Source organism: Macaca fascicularis, chromosome 1 (genome assembly GCF_037993035.2).
Source record: "Macaca fascicularis isolate 582-1 chromosome 1, T2T-MFA8v1.1".
In the NCBI taxonomy this organism is placed as follows: Eukaryota; Metazoa; Chordata; class Mammalia; order Primates; family Cercopithecidae; genus Macaca; species Macaca fascicularis.
Genome location: NC_088375.1, coordinates 118388863 through 118411926, shown reverse-complemented (window position 1 = coordinate 118411926; position 23064 = coordinate 118388863). Strand labels below are relative to the sequence as shown.

Sequence of the window (23064 nt, the reverse complement as noted above, 5' to 3'; positions counted from 1 at the left end):
TTTTAAAATCAAAGGAGTTTTTGTACCATTGCCCAAGCAAGGGGCAGACCAACAACACAGCAAGAAGACCAGAGAGAGGGAGCCTCTGCTCCAGTGGGAGCCTTCTCCCTATCTGCTATTTGGTAATGATTAACGCCAGTTGAGAGGCACAAAACCAGAAGGACAGAGGTGGAAACTTTACAGGCCTTTTAACATTTTCCTTCTTCTGGGACCATTATTATTATTTTTAAAAATGATTTTCCGTTTACTCCAAACACATCCATGTTCAAACTAGGAGGACAAAACCACATGGCAATGCCAATTCTAAAGGGTTTTTGGTTAACTGTTTTCTTGAATTATTGGTACCATCATGTACATCATTAAAAGTTACCTCACTATCCAGTTTCCTTTGACTAGGAGACTTGCCTTCATACTCCTCGCAAACATAATTTTTGGAATCTCAATAGCGTTCAACTAGGAGATAACTAAAGAACAGATGCAGATTTTGCAGATTTTTCCTCAGCATAAGATGCAAATGCCCTGAAAATGGTGATATGTGGTATTAATGTACGTAAACAAAAAGTGAAGGGAAAAAGATTGCCTATGTAAAAATGGTTGATTTATGAATAAGCAATAAGCTTTACAGTTAGAAACATTCTTACTATCAAAATGTACTTGCTGTTCCTAGGATCAGAGCTAGCCGTGATATTTAAATAGGAATAATTCTATTTAGTGTATTACTGTTTCTCTTCTGATGGTCATTCCGAGTTGCTGCCATCATCACTATTTTGTGTTTGTGTATGTGTTTGCTTGTTGTCTAGGCTCTCTGGAGGAGGAAGGTTGAAATACAATTCATTGTTTCTTGATTTCTTTAGACGTGAAATGAAAATGGACCTTACTTCTTTGTTCTAAGCCAGAGGCTCCTGCTTTGTCATTTTCCTCAAAATCATGAATCATACATTGTAGTATAATTTGTGCAGAATTTAAAACCCCCATTTACTATCAGGAACATGTAATCTATAACAAGCATTCGCCAGCAAAATTGTGATGCTGTGCTATGAATCTCATCTTAGATTCTGGTGTTCAAGAATGCATTATTTTTATATAAACTCTTAATAACCTTATTTTTTAGATCCTGGAATGACCAGTTACATTATCCATGCAATAAATAGCTTTTCACGGCATTTTAGAAAGTGGAATGATTGCAGAAGAGGAAACTGTAATGGTTAACACATGAAAAGATGTTTTAAGTTCAGTGGTCATCTGGGCCAGGCATATTAAAATGGCTATGAAATACCATTTCACACTTACCATATTAGCAAACATTAAACAATCTAACAGTACGAGTGTGATGAAATGAGAAATAGAAACTATACCCCATTTAGAGAACAAGTTGGCACCATCTAGTAGAATTAAAACATAGCATTGAACTCGTAGGTACATATCCTACATCGTCCCTTGAGCATGTGCATAGGGAGATATGTGTAAGATGTTTACTGCAACACTGTCTATTATAACAAAAGTTAGAACCACCTGACTTTCAAAACAGGACTGGATACGATGTGGTATAAATCTAATAGAATACAACATCTGAAATAAATGAACTAGATCTGTATACGACTGTATGGAGGAATTTCTAAAACACAATGTTAAGTGAAAAAAAGCAGAACAGTACATACCATGTGACACATATTCTTAATACAAATTTAAAAAACACACAAACCAATACTATATTTGTTTCATAAATATATATAAACAGTGTAGAAATATAAGAACATGGAGTAGAAAGATCCACACCCAATTCATGAGATTGGTTGCCTCTTGGGAAGGAAGGGAAGGGGTGGGCTTAGGGGAGGGTACAAAGGAGATTGCATCTGTTATCATTTGTTGATTGTGATAGTAGTTTCACGAATCTTGGTTTTTGCTTTTCCATATTAAATATTTTTAAGTGAAAAGATGGTAAAGGGAAGAAGATATGCATATCTAGGAGAGAATACTATAGTTTGCTGTATGAGAATAACGGTTCATTCTTTTTTTAAAATCAATATTCCTTTGATCAATTATGGCTGTGAATTGTGGTCCTTTAAGCACAGGAGGGTGGGGTAGAGTGAGTTTTATTCAGCCTGTTTTGTTAAACTTCATGTAGAATGCTATCACAACTTACCTCCCCTGTCTGCTTATACGTGGCACCATGTCCCTCCCTCCACGAGAAATTCTTAGGTTTGGTGAGATATGACTGAGATCATAGCTGGTTCTTCTAACCTCCCTGGCATAAGCAAGTGATGAAGTTCACACCGTAAGCATTAGTGAAGCCCTTGTTCAGTTATAAAGACCAGCTGTCATCCCCAGGGTGTTCTCACCATCACTGAGGTTTCAGCCATGGTGAGAACCTATGGTCTTAGTAAGACCCTCTCATGACTCCAAAACATGTGGCCATTTACCAGGGCTCTCTGCCAGTTTGAGCAAGTTTTATGCTGCTCCTACTGTCAAATTTTATTTCTATCAGCCCTCACACAGTGGCCTGGAGGTTGGGTCTCCTGAGGGTTTATGGTGATCTGGGAACTTTTGCCTTTCACCAGTTTAGGTGGGTGGGGCAAAGAGACAAACAGTAGTTTGATCAAAGAAACCAAAGCCACACTGGCCCCCACACCCTCAGGAAAACTGTTGTTGTCCATAGACAGACACTGCCCCCTAGTGTAAAGCAGATAAAGTTGCTGATCTGTCAGACAGATTTTCATCCAGGGAGGTTGTAGAGATACAGGGGCCTCCAGAAGGGTTAAGGAGCTCCTTTGGGCCTGGATGTCTCAAGAATTAGGACATTCCATGGGAAGCAACTAGCCTGATGCCTCTGCAGCACCCAACCCCCCCGCCGAATGCCTTCCAAGGCCATCCATGGCTGTTTGACTTGTGCCTTGACAGTGAAGGTATTATTTCCCAAGATAGCACAAAAAAAGTCATTAAAGTCACGAAGATGGGCAATGTGAATATGGCAGAAAGAACACTAGGCTTGAATGCTGTGCTACTCTGCTGCAAGATGGCATTATTAGGCAATTGTTATTAGGCAAATGACCCCTCAGTCTCTACTGTGCGCTTGGAAATGACTGGATCACGAAAGTTTAATTTGTTTTGCAAGTTTAGGATTTCTCAGAGTTTCCCAATGCCCGGCAATTAATTGGCCTTGTGGCAGTGTTGACCCTAGGTTTCAGAATACTGGCTTAGTTCATCACCACAGGTAGAAGTTGCCTTAGAAGAAAAAGACTCTCAAATCCGAAGATGCTCACAGCTCAGGACTCTCCTCTCTGACTTCTTTGACCAAACACTCATGTGAACTGATATCTGCCTTCATCGGACACAATACAGTACTCAACAAATGGCATATGGTGATTGTAGAATAAAGAGAAAATATAGAAATTAATACAAATCACTAGTGATTCTACCACCCTAAAGTAAAGCATGCTCACATTTTGGTGTATAGCCTTCCAGACTCTTTATTATATAAATACTGTATATCCATCTTTTTTGCAGAAATGTGTATTGTAAGTGGATTTTTGTCTCTCAGCAATGTTGTGAATGCCTTGTTATGCACATAAAGGAATAGCTATGTATTTTTTAGTGGCTGTAACATGGTATTTCAATATATGGCCATACTGTAATTTGCTATTCCGTTCTCTTGTGTTGCATATGTTATGCTTCCTCTTTTTCAAGTTCACAAACCCACACAGCCCATGGTATTGGTTCTTTCTTCTGTTCTGACCTTTACTTCTTGCCAGATGATTGTTTATCACTCTTCTCAAGACCAGACTTCTCCTGACTCCATTCGTCTAGTTCTACCTAGATGCTTTTTGTCCCAACTTCATGGATAAAATAGAGGTTAGTTGGTGTAAATTTTCTAAACATCGTTTCCTTTTACTTCAAAAATTGTTTTCATCCTCACCTATCTTAAATACCTTCTCTGTTAGGGAACATGTCCAAGAGGAAGACATGTTTCTGCCCTCTTTCTAGGGATATCTTTTCACTTTTATTTTTGATTCTGTGTAATCCATCAGTTATTTCTCATCCTCTCTTTCTGCATTCTCTGCAGAATACCCTGCATGGTAGATATATGGAAATTGTATTAAATACCATTAACTATTAATAAAATGAGAGAGTTATGCCCTTCTCAAGCCTTCTTTAGTCCTGTTTATCTAAGGAGAAAGTCTCATTTGCTGTTAGCACTTCTAAAAACATTTCCATATATTTCTGTTTTAACAAAGGGAATGAGCTAGAATGAAAGAATTAGAGGAGCTTCAAACATTATCTAGTTGGAACTTAACATTATTCTGTTTTATTGTATTTATTCATTTTCTTTTAAAACTTCTTTTAAAATTATGAGACATTTCTGATGGAAAAATACAGAGTAATAGCACAAACACACATGTACTTACTTCCAGATTTAATAAATGCAGATATTTTGCCATATTTGTTTAATGTTGTGTCAGTCATAGTTCTACTGGAGAAGCAGGATCCCTAGGATGGAGATGTGTGTGTGTGTGCATGTGTGTGTATGTGTGTTTATGTAGGGTTATATATGTATAATCGATGCATCATTCATTATGGAGATTTGACTGTATACTGTTGCGGGAGCTGGTACAGCAGTCTCTGTAAGGCTGTTGTCTTTGTGTGTGATGTTGGAGCTTGAAGTCTGCAGGGCAGGCGGTCAAGAAAGGAAGATATGATCTGGAGCCCATCAGAAGTGACTGGAATCTGTGTCATTCTCCCTGCCTCCAACCTTGATGAAGTGGCTGCCTTTCCTCATAGAATTAAACATGTACCTGGGCAAGGAGTCAGAGCAGCTGAAGGAGGATCCACGGGAAGGTGGAGCGGTTGCAGCTTCGTGACTGTGCCACGCCAATGAGGTGGACGAGCACATAAGTGGTAAGCTGTGTGAGGCACGAAGGCACCTGCCCCAGCCTGGGCATAAAATGCAAAAACAGCTGCTCCTTCACTTTCACCCCTCTCCTAAATCTAGCCTGAAAATATCTCTTGTGGCCCACCTTAAATAAAAACACACTAGCTAACACTTGACGTTCTAACATTGTGCATATTTTTGTAGTTCCACCTGCCAAGTGATGTCTGTATTGATATAAAATTCTATTTTATGTTAATTTACTGAAATTAAAACATTTGAATTGATTTTAAAGAAGACTATTGAGTAAATAGTAGCAGACAGAAAATGGGCATGTGAAAACTTGCAAGGGGTACTCAGATGACTGAAGTTAGGGAAAAGCTGAGCTAGCCATGTAATTCTTCCCAGTTATGTAAAGATATATTCTTTACTTTCCTGACTCTGATCAGGCTATTGCTTTTACCAAATAATTTCTTTTCCTGAGTTCTGTTTTCATTAACTCCTTAGCAGCCTTTACTACCTGCTCAAGTATCACATTAACAACCTTTTCCTGATTCTCCTAGGTGGAATTCACATCTCCATTCTTTGTGCTCTCATGAACTTCATTTCCACTATGGCTAATACAGCATTCCTCACAGTCCGCCTTGCATTCATAGCTTTGGATATACAGTCATGCACCACATAACGATGTTTCTGTCAATGACAGCGTATGCAACACTGGGCCCATAAAAGCATAATGGAGCTGAAAAATTCCTATCGCCTAGTATTTCCTATGCTATGTTTTTAATTGTTATTTTAGAGTGTACTCCTCCTACCTATAAAAAAAAAAAAAAGTTAACTGTAAACCAGCGTCAGGCAGATTCTTCGGGAGACAGTCCAGAAGAAGGCATGGTGTGATAGGCGATGAGGGTTCCATGTCTTCAGATGTTGTTTTCCTGAAGACCTTCCATTGGGACAAGATGTGGAGGTAGAGACAGTGGTATTGATCTTGACTCTGCGTAGGTCTAGGCTAATGTGTGTGTGTCTTAGGTTTTAACAAATAAGTTCAAAAAATTAAAAAAAAATAGAAATAAGCTTATAGAATAAGGATATAAAGAAAAAATATTTTTGTACAGCTATATAATGTGTTTGTGTTTTTAGCTGTGTTACTACAAGAGTCAAAAGTTAAAAAAATTTTAAGTTTAAAATGTAGAAAAGCTACAGTAAGTTTAATTATTATTGAAGAAATAATTTAAAAAATGAATGTAGCCTAATTGTACATTGTTTATAAAGTCTACAGTAGTGTCCTAGGCCTTCACATCCATTCACTCCTCATTCACTGATTCACACAGGGCAACTTCCAGTCCTGCAGTCTCCATTCATGGTAAGTGTCCCATACAGGTGTACCATTTAAAAAATCTTTAATTGTGTATTTTCTATGTTAGGTATGTTTAGAAATACAAATATTCACCACTGTGTTGTAGTTGCCAACAATATTCAGTACAGTAACATGCCTTACAGATTTGTAGCCTAGGAGGAATAGGCTATGCCATATAGCCTAGGTGTGTGGGAGGTTATAGATAGGTTTGGGTAAGTGCACTCTGATGTTTGCACAATGATGGACTTGCCTAACGACACATTTCTCAGAACGTATCCCAGTTGTTGAGTGATGTATTGACACATGACTGTTTGTTGTCCTCACTTGAATGTATGTGCCTTGAAGGAAAGGACTACTTTTTATCCATTTTATCATCTGAGGTGTATAACATACTGTGTTGCAAAGTTCTGGTGCTTGTTACAAGTTTGTTTTTTAAAAATTAAACCATTGAAGAAGAAGGGATGGTTAGCTGGTAGTGTTACCATTTTACTTGAAAAAGAGAGAGAAGGCTGGGCGCGATGGCTTGCGCCTGTAATCCCAGCACTTTGGGAGGCTGAGGCAGGTGGATCACGAGGCCAGGAGTTCAAGACCAGTCTGGCCAAGATGGTGAAACCCTGTCTCTACTAAAAATACAAAAATTAGCTGGCTGTGGTGATGGGCGTCTGTAATCCCAACTGCTTGGGAGGCTGAGGCAGAGAATTGCTTGAACTTGGGAGGCAGAGGTTGTAGTGAGCCAAGATTGCACCACTGTACTCCAGTCTGGGTGATAGAGTGAGACTCCATCTAAAAAAAAAAAAAAAAAAAAAAAAAAAAAAGAGAGCGAGAGAGAAACAGATGCAGATTAAATAATTTGTCCAGAATTTTTTTTTAAATTTATTTTTAAATCGAGGTGGAGTCTTACTATGTTGCCCAGGGTGGTCTTGAACTCCTGGACTCAAGTGATCCTCCTGCCTTGGCTCTCTAAAGTGCTGGGATTATAGGCATGAGCCACTGCACCTGGCCTAGTCTTAATTAGTGATTGGAACAAAAATTAGGTAACAGAGTTACTAGTTGTTTTTCATCTTTTTTTTTTTTTTGGTTATACCATTATGCAAGGAGTTAGTTAAAAAATGTATTTGATAGACTATATATGTTATATATATGAGATAGACTTTTATGTATATAGCAGTGTGTTGGGTTCTTTAGAGGGAAATTGCAGTATAAGTTAGAGTTTCTTTCCTTCAGGAGATGACACATCATTGAAAGTTAGAGTTGAACTATATCTACACATTATATAATGATACAGAGCAGTATTTCCCCAGTAAATAGTACAGCCAACTAATGCTTTAGGAATTAAGAGAGGAGATGGTGTAGTCTAGAGTGATTTGTTGAAGCCGTCAGAGAGATATCTGAACTTGAGCTGAACTTTGAAGCTTGGATTTAGGGAGAAATGGGAAGGTCATTTCAGGTAGAAAAACATAAAATTGGAATAAGTGTGGAAGAGGGAATAACTTATGCCCTTGCTACACAGAGTGTGGTTGTTGGTTGTTGCAGCTTGTTGGAAATGCAGACTCTTAGCCCCACCCAGACTTAGGGAGTCACATTAAATTTAGGAAGCACTATTGTATACTATTTGTACAGTGCTGTGCCATTCACTGTTGACTATGGAAGAATCGCACTTGACACTGAAGATAGGTTAATTCGATATTAATGACTTGGATAAAGATGTACCATTAGTGTCTGGTCTTAACTGGAAGAAAACGAAACTTAGAGAGGTTTGGATTTGCTCAAGGTTTAATTGGAGCTGGGATTCAGACTCGGGATAACAGATTCTACTGCCTTCACACCACACAATGAATAAGTCATGTTGGGGGAATTGAATAGGCTGGTAGAGGAAGCTTGAATGCAGATTAGTTAGCACATGGACCATGTGGTGGAGGATCTGGAATGCTAGAAAACTTATTATTTATCCATTAATATGTTTTGACTGGAAGAGTTTCAGGAGGAGTTTCAGGGAGATTGATCTGGTGTCATAATGTAGACAGATTAAAATGGGGAAAAAACAGTATTTAGAGGCACCAGTTACTCCGGGTGTGTTAGTGTGTCTCAAATTTTACACACGAAAAATAGCTAGTATTAGTAAGTCAGCCAACAAATATTGATTGAATACCCACTCTGTGCTGGACAATGGGCATATAATCCTGTCTTCATGATTAAGGTCTGGCTTATGTAATGCTTTGGATTGAGTTGGTTAGGTAACTGAGTACTAAATGCATTAAAAAAAACTAAAGGTGGCCGGGCGCGGTGGCTCAAGCCTGTAATCCCAGCACTTTGGGAGGCCGAGATGGGCAGATCACGAGGTCAGGAGATCGAGACCATCCTGGCTAACACGGTGAAACCCCGTCTCTACTAAAAATACAAAAAAAAAAAAAATAGCCGGGCGAGGTGGCAGGCGCCTGTAGTCCCAGCTACTCGGGAGGCTGAGGCAGGAGAATGGCGTAAACCTGGTAGGCGGAGATCCGGCCACTGCACTCCAGCCTCAGCGACAGAGTGAGACTCCGTCTCAAAAAAAAAAAAAAAAAAAAAAAGGTAATGGCAACAATAAAATAATCTTTGATTTCCCTCCTCCCTCTATTTTCTCCGGAAAAAGCTCTGGCCCCAAAGTTAAGTGGTTCTTGTTCTCATCCTGCTTTTGCAATTAGTGTTATATATAAATTGAACAGTTTACTTAATCGTTCTGTGTCTCATTTTTCCTACTTAAAAAATAAACATCATACTGAACCATGACTTCATAGCACAAGGTATTGTGATGAGACAATTTATAGGAGACTTTTTTGGTTTCCTGAGAAGTATTGTAAGAGCTCATAATGGTGTTAATATAAAATTACTTTAAAAACCTTCACTTCTTGAAACTTTAAAAATTTCAATACCCTAGTGCATTTTAGTCATTTTTCTAATTATAATTACATTGAAAGGGGGGAAAAAATCCAGCCATCTGTGGCACTTGTTCTCCTTCCCTAGAGGTAGAGCTAGAGAAGATAATGATTTATTTGAGATGTTGTTATTCTCACTCTGGTAGACAATGGATGGTGGTTGCTCTTTGTGGCTTTAAGGCCCATCTGCTGATGGGTGCAATTTTATTAGGCAAAACTATGTGGGTGAATGTGTCCATGGTAGTTGTAGATAATAGTAGAGAGAAGAATGAGAGAATATTTTTGTTTTTTTAGGGGAAAGGAATAGGATGTGAGCTGTGTGAATTTGTCATAGCCAAAGATAGCAAACCAAAGAGAACCACCCCCATATTCTGTGTGTAGGTGATACATCCCCATGGCTAGTTAATGCTAAGCCATCTTTGACTTTCTATGACCATATGACCCTGTAAGTGACTGTAGAATAGAGGACCTAGTTGTTTTTTGTTTGTTTGTTTGTTTGTTTTTTGTGGGGGGGCTCGCTCTGTCACCCAGGCTGGAGTGCACTGGCGCAATCTCAGCTCACTGCAACCTCCACCTCCCGGGTTCAAGCAGTTCTTCTGCCTCAGCCTCCCAAGTAGCTGGGACTACAGGCATGTGCCACCATGCCCAGCTACTTTTTTTTTTTTTTTTTGTATTTTTGGTAGAGACAGGGTTTCATCATGTTGGTTAGGCTGGTCTCAAACTCCTGACCTCAAATGATCCACCCACCTTGACCTCCAACAGTCCTGGGATTACAGGTATGAGTCACCGCACCTGGCCGAGGACCAGTATTAATCTGAATGCAGTGTTTAAGCATTGCCTCTCTGACATAATTTCTCACAGTACCCCTTTCATAGCATTTATGAAACAGTATCATTACTGCCTGCTTCTTCTGTCTCCCTTATGGTTAGCAAAAGTAAGCATGACCATGGGTACTGGAGGAGACAAAAAGGCTAACACCGTTTTATTGAGGCTGGCACTGCATAGAAGAGTTGCAAGTTTCTGACTCTTCTGGTGGCATAAAGCTGTGGACCTGTGTGTTCTGTGAGGGCCTTGGATGTATGTGTGTGTGTGTGTGTTTGTGTGGGTGTGTGTGCATGCATAGGAGGTGGATGAGGAAGACATTGTGAAGAGTGGGAGGAGAACAGAGAAGATGAGAGAAGTGGAAAGTGCTTATTCTGCTTGCAGGTTGCTAGAAAGAAAACCGGTTAATACTGATGAATACAGATAATACTGCTTAGGTAGATTTCACTATTCCCTATATTATGAATAAGGGTATATAGCAACATCACTTTGTTTTTGAGTTGTTTTCTCCAAACTGGCTTTATTGAGAATGGTATCCTTCATAATGGACGATGCCTCAGATTAGAGGACCCTTTGGAGCATTTCTTCTTCTACCTAGAAGATTGCTTATCCTAGAACAATCCAGATAAAAATATATGTTGGCCAGGCATGGTGGCTCACGCCTGTAATCCCAGCACTTTGGTAGGCTGAGGCGGGTGGATCACTGGAGGTCAGGAGTTCAAGAACAACCTGGCCAACATGGTGAAACCCCATCTCTACTAAAAATACAAAAATTAGCTGGGCGTGTTGGCAGGTACCTGTAATCCCAGCTACTCAGGAGGCTGAGGCATGAGAATCACTTGAATCTGGGAGGCAGAGATTGCAGTGAGCCAAGATCGCACCATTACACTCTAGCCTGGGTGACAAGAGCGAAACTCAGTCTCAAAAAAAAAAAAAAAAAAAAGATATGTTAACATATATTCAAAAGAAACTTTGAATAGTGCCTGGCACATAATTAGCATTATAAAGGCATGTGCTGTTATTGGTATTCCATCCTGGTCATTTATTCATTCACCTGTTGAGTGTGCAGGCCCTGGGTTATTTGCTTTGGAAGACCAAAGGTGAATCAGACATAGATCCTGCCTTTAAGGAGAGTATATTTCAATCAGACAAAATAAGACAAGCAAATACATAAATATAATACAGTGAAGGAAATGGTTCATGCTCTCAAAAGTCTAGATGGAGCTTTAGGAGTGAGCAGCAAGAAACAGGAGAGGACTTCTGGAGGGGTTGGAGATACAAGCAAGACAGTAAGGAAGGCTTCATGGAGGAGGTGATATCTGTGTTGCATCTTGGAGGATGGGGAAAGTTCAAACATTTGCAGCAGGAGAAAGTGCCTTCCAGGTGAAGCGAATGGTGTGAACAAAGGTAGGAAAGAGTATATTTAGAAAACATAACTAGTTTGCTTTCCTAATTGAAGGCTGTGCATTCACTAAAATGTGTGTTTTGAGTCCTCTCCTCCCGAGTTCCCTTGCCCCATGTTTTTCATTGCTTTATACCCATCAATTAAATTTCAGCAGATTATAATAATCAGGGGCAGTTCCTAAATGGGTGTAAGTGGCTTTGTAATTATAGCTGCTGCTAAATGTGTAATCTGTCTGTTCATATAATTATTAAGGTTTTTATATTTATAAGCTGATTACCTCCTATTTGAAAACTTCTGTAATAGTATGCAAATAGGAGCCGGTCTAGGAACTTACTTTCCCTTGCAGTGTATAAGAAATCACCCAGCATCCTGACCCATGGCAGCTTTGTACCTCTCCAGAGAGTGCCATCGTCGATGGACTCAAAGTAGATTGAGAATGCCTTAGATCCTCTCAGCCTTACCCAGAATGGAAACATCACATCTGTTTTTTTGTTTTTTGTTTTTTGTCTCACTCTGTCACCCAGACTGGAATGCAGTGGTGTGATCTCAGCTCACTGCAACTTCCACCTCCTGGGTTCAAGCGATTCTCCTGCCTGAGCCTCCCGAGTAGCTGGAATTACAGGTGCCCGCCACCACACCTGGAAAATTTATGTATTTTTAGTAGAGATGGGGTTTCACCATGTTGGCCAGGCTGGTCTCTAACTCCTGACCTCAAGTGATCCACCTGCCTCAGCCTCCCAAAATGCTGGGACTGCAGCAGTGATGATTAAAGGTATCTTAAGACATCAAGTTCTAAGTTAATAGGGATAGTTTCTTTAGATTGTCTTGCTCTGGAGCAGACTGATTATGTGTTTTCTTAATAAATGTTAAACTTGAAATAATCATCCAACAATGGGAGTTAATACTGAAAATCCATAGCACAAAAAGGTTGCAATAGGGCTTGACATAAACCCAATTTCAAGTAGCTGTAAAGCCCAGAACAATTAGTGACAATGGCATATGTGTTTAATAAATATTTCTTGAATGAACGTGTGAAGTATATTTCTTGAACGAATGCATGAAATATATTTTCTTTGCAGGAGGACAACTATGGCTAGATCAAACCAAGACTAAGTACAACTCAACATTACAAAATGAGTATCTATAGCTGGGACTTTGAATTTCTTAAAATCTTATTATGAGCTGTATATCATATTTTAAAATAGTGCCTACTCTAGTGCATACTATGCTTACCTGCTTTAGTAAAACAATATAATATATATTGTTTTCTGAGACAATTATACTACAGAAAGTCTCTTGTTTAGATCATGAATCCAAGGCCAAGATACTCCTAGCCCCCTGGTGAATGCTTATCTGATCTGAAGATATGGTGTTGAAGAGATAATAGCTGGAATGTTACTCTTTTAAATCAGAGCAAATAATGTTTTCCCTGCCCTTCTGCTTTTGAACCATATAAGCATATAAACAGTGTCTTTAGCATCAGAAATATCTCAAAAGAAAGAAAACCCTCTGAAAAAGTATAAAGCATTTTACAAGTGGGATTGCCAATGATTCTGTTTGTGGTAGATCATAAAGGTTCTTTTTTATGTTTTTCTCCTTTGTTTCTGATGTGGCTTATATCTGTAGCTCATAAAAATACAAAAGCAAGAAACTGATCTTTCAAGGTTTGCAAGCCTGCTAAGTGTCTTCAACATTGATGGCAAATGTCTGCAGTGTTTGGTTCTGTGTGTTTGCTCTTTCAGCTCTACGTTGCCACGGAGGCCATCCTCATTGCACTGGTTGGGGCCACGCCATCATACCACTGGGACCTGGCAGAGCTCCTGCCAAATCAGAGCCACGGTAACCAGTCAGCTGGTGAAGAACAGGCCTTTGGGGACTGGCTCCTGACAGCCAACGGCAGTGAGATCCATAAGCATGTGCATTTCAGCAGCAGCTTCACCTCCATTGCCTCAGAGGTAACAACAGGCTGTTCCAATCGCTAAATAAATGTCTCTCTTTGTCCAGATGGAGCTACTCTTTTTGTCTTGCTGATTTAAATATCAGCCATATTTTCAAATAACTTTCCAGTAAATTGAAAAGTTAAAGGTTTTAATGTATCAAAGGAGAATATTCTATGAGAACACATTCCTTTCCTCTTACTACACATGGGAGAAGTGTGAATCTTTCCAAACTAGTTAGATGAAAAGATACAAGCTCCAAAAGAACAATATATTAATTATGTTGTCCTTTTAAAAAGTGAATTAAATCTTTAATCTCTCTTTATTAAATGTGCAAAAATTAACACAGAGAAATGTAACAATTCATATATAGCATCCATAGTTCTTTTTTTTTTTTTGAGACAGAGTCTTGTTTTGTGGCCCAGGCTGGAGTGCAGTGGCACAATCTCGGTTTACTGCAACCTCTGCCTTCTGGGTTCAAGCAATTCTTCTGCCTCAGCTCCCAAGTAGCTGGGATTACAGGCGCCCACCACCATGCCTGGCTAATTATTTTTTTGGAGTTTTAGTAGAGAAGGTGTTTCACTGTGTTGACCAGGCTGCTCTTGAACTCTTGACCTCAGGTGATCCACCCACCTTGGCCTCCCAGAGTGCTGGGATTACAGGCATGAACCACCGTGCCTGACCCATAGCTCATTTTTAAGTCCAGTCCTGTGTGTAGACCATATGGAGCACCTTGCCTGTACAATGTAAAACACAGATAGTACCGCCTAGTGTGGTCAGGAAGCCTTACTTTCAAGGGGGCTTTGCTGGCCAGAGAGACGTTTCTGGTCCTTCTGAGCCAGCCAGAGTTAAAGAATCTGAGGGTAGATGGTCTGGTGAAGAGAAACCCTGGGTGGGGGCAGATCTCATGGTCAGCTGGAAGGCACTGGTGTTGGTTGTTAAAATGTAGAAATACTCCCCTTTCCTTTGCCTGGTCCCCTTGAGCTACCCATGTGTCTGTTGGCATCCTGGCCCCATCCTTGGACCCTATGATCCGGTTAATGGGGTAAATGCCTGGTACAACAGGGGGCCTCTGGGACCCTTGCCAGCTCTCAGTTCTGGTTGCCATGCTAGTTAGCTCTCCCAAAATCCCTTGACCACTCCTTCCTGGAAGCCACTCTCCTGTGTGTCTGAGTGTGTGAGAGTATGTGTGTGTGTGTCCGCCTGTCTGTATGTCTGCACCATGGCCTAGCCAGCCTTACCTGTTGTTGACTATTTTGATAATCCTGCTTTGGATGCGGCATACTAAAAAAAGGGGAGACATGCCAAGGATGATGTTTTCTTGGCCTTTTTTTAGGAGTCCCCAGTGGAGTGCCCCACTCCTAAAAGTTACGAGACTAACTTTTTGAGTGACCACCAAAGCAGCATTTCTGACTGCAATTCCTGATGTTACTCTTCACTTAGAAACCTCCAGTGATGCTCCCACAGCACACAGAACACATTAGAGACCCTATGAGTTACATTCAGGACCCCTCACACTTCATAGCTTGGTCTAGGTGTACTTTTCCAGCCCCACTCTGCACTTTCCCCCGCTCTCACCCCAGTGGAAATATTTACTATTTCCCACACGTGCCCCGAGCTCTCAGCATAACCTGTTACTGTCAGAAAAACCCTCACCACTTGCCCTGACTTCCACCTGGTGAAATCCTTACCTACCCTCTAAGGCTCACTTTCAGTGTCACCTTCCCTGTGAGTCTTCCCAGCCAACTCCCCAGGAGTAAATATGCTTTTGTTTCTGTTCCAGTACCAATTTATTTTCACTTATGTTACAGACTGTTGTTTGTGGTTCAGCTCTAAGAGTTCTTTGAGGTCAGAAACCATGTTTTGGTCATCTTTGTATCTCCATGGCCTATAGCAGCCACCAGCACCACCACCACCACCACCACCACCACCACCACCACCATTGCCACCACTCCTAACCTGTTAAAATAACAAGCAGCTTTGTTTAATGATTATGATATGCCAGAGATTGTGATATACGTAAAATTTAATTATCAAAGTAATTCTATGAGATAGGAATCATTTCCCCCATTTTACAGATTAAAAAAATGGAGATCCCTTGAGGTCAGTGTTAGCTAATAATGGCAGAGCTGAGATTTGAAGCTAAATTTGTCTTCACTCAGAAGCCTGTGCTCTTAATTATTGTGCTTTTTAGGAGTGTATCTTATCCAAATTGGCATGTACATTTCTTAGGTTCTTTTTGGTGAGTAATTATAGCCAAATAATTTTTAAAACATTTTTTATTTGGCAATAATTTCAAATGAAAGAAATTGTGAGAATAGTGCAAAGAATCCCCTTATCTCTTTTAGTTTCATCTATTGTTACTAGTTTGCCTCATTAGCATTATTATTGTCTGTTTTTTCCTAAGCCATTTGAAAGTTGCATATATTAGTGTTCTTTTATGCCCAGATACTTCAGCGTGTATTTCCTAAAAATAGGATATTCTCTTCATAACCACACTACAGTTATCAATGTCAAGACATTCAACATTGATACTATAGTTTTATTTAAACTATACCTAGTTGTATGCCATCCGTACCTAATTTGTCAGTTAACCCAATGACATCCTTGATAGCATTGTATTTTCCTCTCATGTATTGAATCCGATTCAGAATCACATATGACATTTAGTCTTATAGTTCTTTAGTATCTTTTGACCTTCAGCCTTTTTTTTTCTTTTATAACACTCATATTATTAAAGCATCTATACCTCTTCTCTTTTTCAAAATAAGAATGTTCTTCATTTTGGATCTGTCTGATGATTCCTCATTTGGGTTGGTCTTGCATCCCAAGTCAGAATAGTACATAAATAATGTATCCCTCTCAGGGTATCACATCAAAAGACACACTATATCCATCTGCCCTTAGTGGTGATGTTAATTTTGATTAGCCATTCCAGGTATTGTCTGATATTCTCCCCGTCCCTGCCAGTTACTATCTTTTTTTCATTTCCAGGAATAGAGAACTATGGGGAATCACTTTCAGGTTATATAAATTTGCTGTTTCTTATTGCTGCAACCTCTGTCTCCTATGTTCAAGCAATTCTCCTGCCTCACCCTCCCAAGTAGCTGGGATTACAGGCACCTGCCACCGTGCCCTGCTAATTTTTGTCTTTTAATAGAGACAGGGTTTCACCATATTGGCCAGGCTGGTCTCGAATTCCTGACCTCAGGTGATCTCCCCTCCTTAGCCTCCCAAAGTGCTGGGATTATAGGTGTGAGCTACTGTACCTGGCCCAAAATGGTTATTTCTTAACTCCAGCACTTTCATCACATTTACTAGCTTTCGTACTTTCTACTGTAAGCAAGAGCCCTTTCTTCTCCCTTGTCTGTCTCTGTGCCTATTTGCCTATATATTTATCAACCATATGTATATACTCTTGGATTCCTATTCTTTTCAATGATTTGTAATTTATTACAGCTCTGAATTGTTTTGGAACTAAAATTTTTCCTAGTTTACCAATGGGAACCTCTTCAAGCTGCCTCTTGTGTCCTTTTATTTTTAATAAAAATTTTCATTTTGAAATAATTGTGGGTTTACATGCAGTTGCAAGAAATAATACAGAGAAATTTTGTGTACCCTTTACCTAGTTTCCCCCAATGGGGAAAACCATAGTATAATATCATAACTGAAATATTGACACTGACACTGCTAAGACACAAAACATTTCCATCACCACAAGGATCCTTCATGGCCTTTTAGAGCCACACCCACTTTCCTCCCATCCCTTACCCTTTTCTTAATCACTAGTAACCACTAATCTGCCCTCTTATACTATGAGTTTTTCATTTTAAGGATGTTGTAAAAATGGAATCATGTTGTAGAAGCCTTTTGAAATTGGCTTTTTTTATTCAGCATAATTATCTGCAGATTCATCTAGGCTTAGTTTTATTACTGTGGTTATATAAGCAGATTTGGAAAGGGATAGATTACCACTTTATCTTGTTCAAAAAGTATTTTCATTATTTCAGTTCCTTTGCCTTTCCATATAAATTTTAGAATAATTTTGTCTATATCTACCAACAAATATTTTTGAGATTTCGATAGAAGTTGTGTTAAACCTGCATATAAATTTGGGGAGAATCAATGTCTTTACTATGCTGAGTCTTCCAATACATCAATACTATGTGTTATTTTAAGTGTCTTTGATTTCTTTCGTCAATGTTTCATATCTTTAGTATGCAAACCGTGAACATGTTTTATTAGATTCCCATCTAAATATTTCTTTTTCTTTTTTTTGAGGGATTGTAAATGGTATTGTATTTTAAATTTCTGTTTCTACATGTTTATTGCTAGTATAGATTAATATTATACAAGTAATTTTTGTATGTTAATCTTGTATCCTTTGATCTTAATCTTGTGTTATTTCTTTTTGGGAAATTTTTAAATTATGAATTTAATTTCTTTAATAGTTATAGAGTGATTCAAATGATATATTTTGTATTGTATGAGTTGTGTACTTTGTGCTTTTCAAGGAGTTAGTCCATTTCATCTAAGTTGTTACTTATTAATTCTAGGTGCTTTTTGAAGATTCTTTGGGATTTTCTTGACAGTCATATAAAAAGTAAGGACAGTTTTATTTTTTTTTCTGTTTCCAATCTGTATGCCTTTTGTTTCCTTATTGCTCTGGCTAGAATGTCTAGCACTGTGTTGAATAAAATGGTAGGAGTGGACATCCTTGCCTTGATTCTGGTCTTAGGAGGGATGCACTCAATCTTTCACCATTAAGTGCAGTGTTAGCTGTAGGTTTTTATAGATGCTCTTTATCAAATCAAGGAAGCTTCCCATAATTCCAATATTTTTTATGCCAATACCATGCTGTTTTGGTTACTATAGCTCTGTAGCAGAATTTGAATTCAAATAATGTGATTACTCCAGGTTTTTTGTTGTTGTTGTTGTTGCTCAGGATGGCTTTGGCTATTCTGGGTCTTTGGTGATTCCATATAAATTTTAGAATGATTTTTTTTCTCTTTCTATGGAGATGTCATTGGTATTTTGATAGAAATAGCATTGAATCTGTAGATTGTTTTGGGTAGTATGAACATTTTAACAATATTGATTCTTCCAGTCCATTAACATGAAATATCTATCCATTTTTTTGTGTCCTCTTCAATTTCTTGCATCAATATTTTGTAGTTTTCACTGTAGAGATCTTTCACTTCTTTGGTGAGGTTTATTTTTAAGTATTTTATTTTATTTGTAGCTTTTGAAGATGGGATTACTTTCTTGATTTCTTTTTCAGATTGTTCACTGTTAGCATATAGAAATGCCCCTGATTTTATATGTTCACTTTGTATCCTGCAAGTTTACTGAATTTGTTTCTATTCTAATAATTCTTTGGTGGAGTCTTTAGATTTTTTCAGATCATATCATCTGCAAACAAGGGTAGTTTGACTTCTTCCTTTCCAATTTGGATGCCCTTTATTTCTTTCTCTTGTCTGATTGCTCTAGCTAGGACTAACAGTACTAAGTTGAATAATAGGGGTGAAAATGCACATCCTTGTCTTGTTCTAGATCTTAGAGGAAAGACTTTCAGTTTTTCTCTGTCCAGTATGATACTAGCTGTGGGTCTGTCGTATATGGCTTTTATTATTTTGAGGCATGTTCCTTCTATACCTAGATTTTTGCAGATTTTTATGAAGGATGTTGAATTTTATCAAATGCTTTTTCAGCATCAATGGAAATGATTGTATGTTTTTTGTTCTTCATTCTGTTGATATGATGTATCACATTGATTTGCATATGTTGAACCATCCTTGCATTCCTGGGATGAATCCCACTTGGTCATGATGGATGTTTTAATGTGTTGCTGAATTTGGTTTTCTAGTATTTTGTTGAGAATTTTTGCATCAAAATTCATCAGAGATATTGGCCTGTAGGTTTTCTTTTTTTGATGTGTCTTTGTCTGGTTTTGGTATCAGGGTAATACTGGCCTCGAAGAATCATTTTGGAAGTAGAATCAGCTCTCCTCCTCTATTTTTTGGAGTAGTTTGAGTAGGATTGGTATTAGTTCTTCTTTAAATATTTGGTAGAATTCAACAGTAAAGCCAATGGGTCTCTGGCATTTCTTTTCTGGGAGACTTTTTATTATGACTTTGATCTTGTTACTTGTTGATCTATTTAGGTTTTGGAGTTCTTCATGGCTCAATCTTGAAAGGTTGTATATGTCTAGGAATTTATACATTTCTTCTAGATTTTCCAACATATTGGCATATAGTTGGTCATAGTAGCCTGTAATGATCCTTTGAATTTCTGTCATATCAGTTGTAATGTCCCCTTTTTCATCTCTGATTTTATTTATTTGGGTCTTCTCTCTTTTTTTCTTAGTTTAGCTAAAGGTTTATTGATTTTATCTTTTCAAAAAAACAATTTTTTCATTTTGTTGATCTTCTGTACTTTTTAAAAAATTTCAAGTTCATTTATTTCTTCTCTGATCTTTATTATTTCTTTTCTTCTACTAATTTTGGGTTTGGTTTGCTCTTGCTTTCTAATTCTTTAATCTGCGTCATTAGGTTATTTATTTGAAGTTTTTCTACTGTTTTGATGTAGATGCTTATTGCAATAAACTTTCCTCTTAGTACTGCTATATTCCATGGGTTTTGGTATATTGTATTTCCATTTTCATTTGTTTCAAGAAATTTTTAAATTTTCTTCTTAATTTCTTCTTTGACCCACTGGTCAATTCAGAAGCATATTGTTTCATTTCCTTATGTTTGTATCGTTTTCAAAGTCCCACCTGTTATTGATTTCTAGTTTTGTTCCATTGTGGTTGGATAAGATATTTGAAATGATTTTAATATTTTTGAAATTTTTTTTTCCTTTCTTTTTTGAGATGGAGTCTCGCTCCATTGCCCAGGCTGGAGGGCAGTGGTGCAATCTCAGCTCATTGCAACCTCCGCCTCCTGGGTCCAAGCAATTCTCCTGCCTCAGCCTCCTGAGTAGCTGGGACTACAGGCACGTGCCACCATGCCCAGCTAATTTTTTCTATTTTTTAGTAGAGACAGGGTTTCACCATGTTAGCCAGGATGGTCTTGATCTCCTGACCTCGTGATCCACCCGCCTTGGCCTCCCAAAGTGTTGGGATTACAGGCATGAGCCACCGCACCCGGCTATTTTTGAAATTTTTAAGACTTGTTTTGTGGCTAACATATGGCCTATCTTTGAACATGATCCATTTGCTGAGGAGAAGAACGGAAGAATGTATATTCTGCAGCTATTGGATGAAATATTTTGTGAATATTTATTTGGTCTATAATGCAGGTCCATTTGGTCTATAGTGCAGATTAAGTCTAATGTTTGTTGATTTTTCTCTCTGGATGACCTGTCCAGTGCTGAAAGTGACATGCTGAAGCCTCCAGCAACTATTGTATTGGGGTTTATCTCTCTTTTTAGCCCTAATAATATTTGTTTCATATATTTGGGTGCTCCAGTGTTGGGTGCATTACATTTTTAGTTCTTTTTTTTTTTTCTCCTGGAGACAGAGTCGTGCTCTGTCACCCAGGCTGGAGTACAGTGGCATGATCTCATCTTACTGCATCCTCTACTTCCTTGGTTCAATTCATTCTCACGCCTCAGCCTTCCGAGTAGCTGGGACTACAGGTGTGTGCTACCATGCCCAGCTCATTTTTTGTATTTTAGTAGAAGTGGTGTTTCACGGGGTTGCTCAGGCTAGTCTTGAACTCTTGAGTTCAGGCAGTCTGCCCGCCTCCACTCCCCAAAGTGCTAGGATTACAGGCATGTACCATTGCATGTGGCCTATATTATTAATTCATATATCCACGTGCTGAATTGACCCCTTTGTTATTATATAATTATCTTCTTTGTTTCTTTTTATAATTTTTGTCTTGAAACCTATTTTGTCTGACATACATATAGCTACTCCTGCCCTTTTTTGGTTTTCATTGGCATGGAATATCTTTTTCCATCACTTTATTTTCAGTCTATGTGTATCTTTATAGGTGAAGTGTTTTTCTTATAGGCAACAGATCATTGGGTCTTGGTTTTTTAGTCCATTCAGCCATTCTGTATCTTTTGATTGGAGTTTAGTCAATTTACATTCAATGTTATTGTTGATAATTAAGGACTTGCTACTGCCCTTTTGTTATTTGTTTTCTGGTTGTATTGTGGTTTTCTCTTCCTTCCCTTTTTCTTTTTTGTGAAAGTGATTTTCTCTGGTGGTATATTTTAATTTCTTGCTGAAATTTTTCGTGTATCTGTTGTAGGCTTTTTTATTTTAGGTTACCATGAAGCTTACAAATGACATCTTATAACCCATTATCCTAAATCGATGACAACTTAACTCTGCAAAAACAAGCAAACAAAGAGAAAACTAATAAAAAGTCAACACTTCAGCTTCATCCCCTTGCTTTTTGACTTTTTGTTGATTCTATTTATAACTTCTTATACTTTCTATCTCTTACAAAGTTGTTGTAGTTACTATTTTTGATTGGTTCATCTCTTAGTATTCCTACTCAAGGGAAGCAAGTTTATACACCACAATTACAATGTTATAATATTCTGTATCTGTCTGTGTATTACCAGTGAGTTTTGTACCTTCATGTAATTTCTTATTGCTCATTAATGTCCTTTTTTTTCAGACTGAAGAACTCCCTTTAGCATTTCTTGTAGGACAGGTCTGGTGTTGACAAAATCCCTCAGCTTTTGTCTGGGAATGTCATTATTTGTCTTTTATGTTTCAAGGATACTTTTACTGGATATACTAGTCTAGGATAAAAGTCTTTTTCCCTCAGCAGTTTAAATATATCATATCTTTCTCTCCTGGTCTGTTAGGTTTCTACTGAGAAATTTGCTGCCAGACATATTGGAGCTCCTTTGTATGTAATTTTTTTTCTTTTCTCTTGCTGCTTTTAGAATCATTTCTTTATCCTTGACCTTTGAGAGTTTGATTATTAAATGTCTTGAAGTAGTCTTATTTGAGTTAAATGTGTTTGGTGTTCTGTAACCTTCTCGTACTTGACTATAGATATCCTTCTCTCTAGGTTTGGAAAGTTCTGTTATTATCTCTTTGAATAAACTTTCTATCCTGAGGTCTTTCTCTTCTTCTTCTTTAAGGGCAATAACTCTTTATATTTGCCCTTTTGAAGCTATTTTCTAGATCCTGTAGGCATGCTTTATTATTTTTTAATTCTTTTTTCTTTTGACTCCTCTGACTATGTATTTTCAATGGCCTGTCTTTAAGCTCATTAATTCTTTCTTCTGCTCGATCAGTTCTGCTCTTGAGAGATTCTGGTGCATTCTTCATTTTGTCAGTAAAAATTTTCAGTTCCAGAATTTCTGCTTGATTCTTTTTATTTCAATCTCTTTGTTCGATTCATCTGATAGGATTCTGAATTCTTTTTCTGAGTTATCTTGGATTTCATTGAGCTTTCTCAAAACAGCTATTTTTGAATTCTTTCTGAAAGGTCACGTATCTCTGTCACTCCAGAATTGGTCACTGGTGCCTTATTTAGTTTGTTTGATGAAGTCATGTCTTCCTGGATGGTCTTGATGCCTGTGGATGTTTGTTGATGCACATTGAAGAGTTAGGTACTTATTCTAATCTTCATAGTCTGGGCTTGTTTGTACTCATCTTTCTTGAGAAGGCTTTGAAAATCTAAGTTTTTGGTCACTGCAGCCATAAGTACATTTAGACAGCACCTCAAGCCTAGTAGCACTGTTACTCTTACAAACTCGTAGAAATACCACCTTGGTGGTCTTGGTTAAGATCT

General features: G+C 38.2%; 1 protein-coding gene across 25 annotated transcripts in view; it reads left to right on the top strand.

The window, feature by feature from the left end:
• The window catches only part of SLC22A15 (solute carrier family 22 member 15), a 91742-nt gene that overhangs the window by 2346 nt on the left and 66332 nt on the right, over positions 1-23064 (top strand). For 11 of the 25 annotated variants that reach the window (XR_010587775.2, XR_012428945.1, XR_012428946.1 and 8 more), the window contains exon 2: positions 13103-13315. The exons of 3 other annotated variants lie outside the window; for them this stretch is intronic. Coding sequence is in view for 3 of the 22 variants with exons in the window: in XM_074027197.1 (XP_073883298.1) it covers positions 13103-13315 (213 nt within the window). In the remaining 19 variants the exon portion in view is untranslated. Of the gene's footprint in view, positions 1-4776; positions 4894-13102; positions 13316-17853; positions 17901-23064 lie in introns of all 25 variants that reach the window. 11 more of the 25 variants (XR_012428938.1, XM_074027223.1, XM_074027204.1 and 8 more) reach the window with 3 other exon arrangements.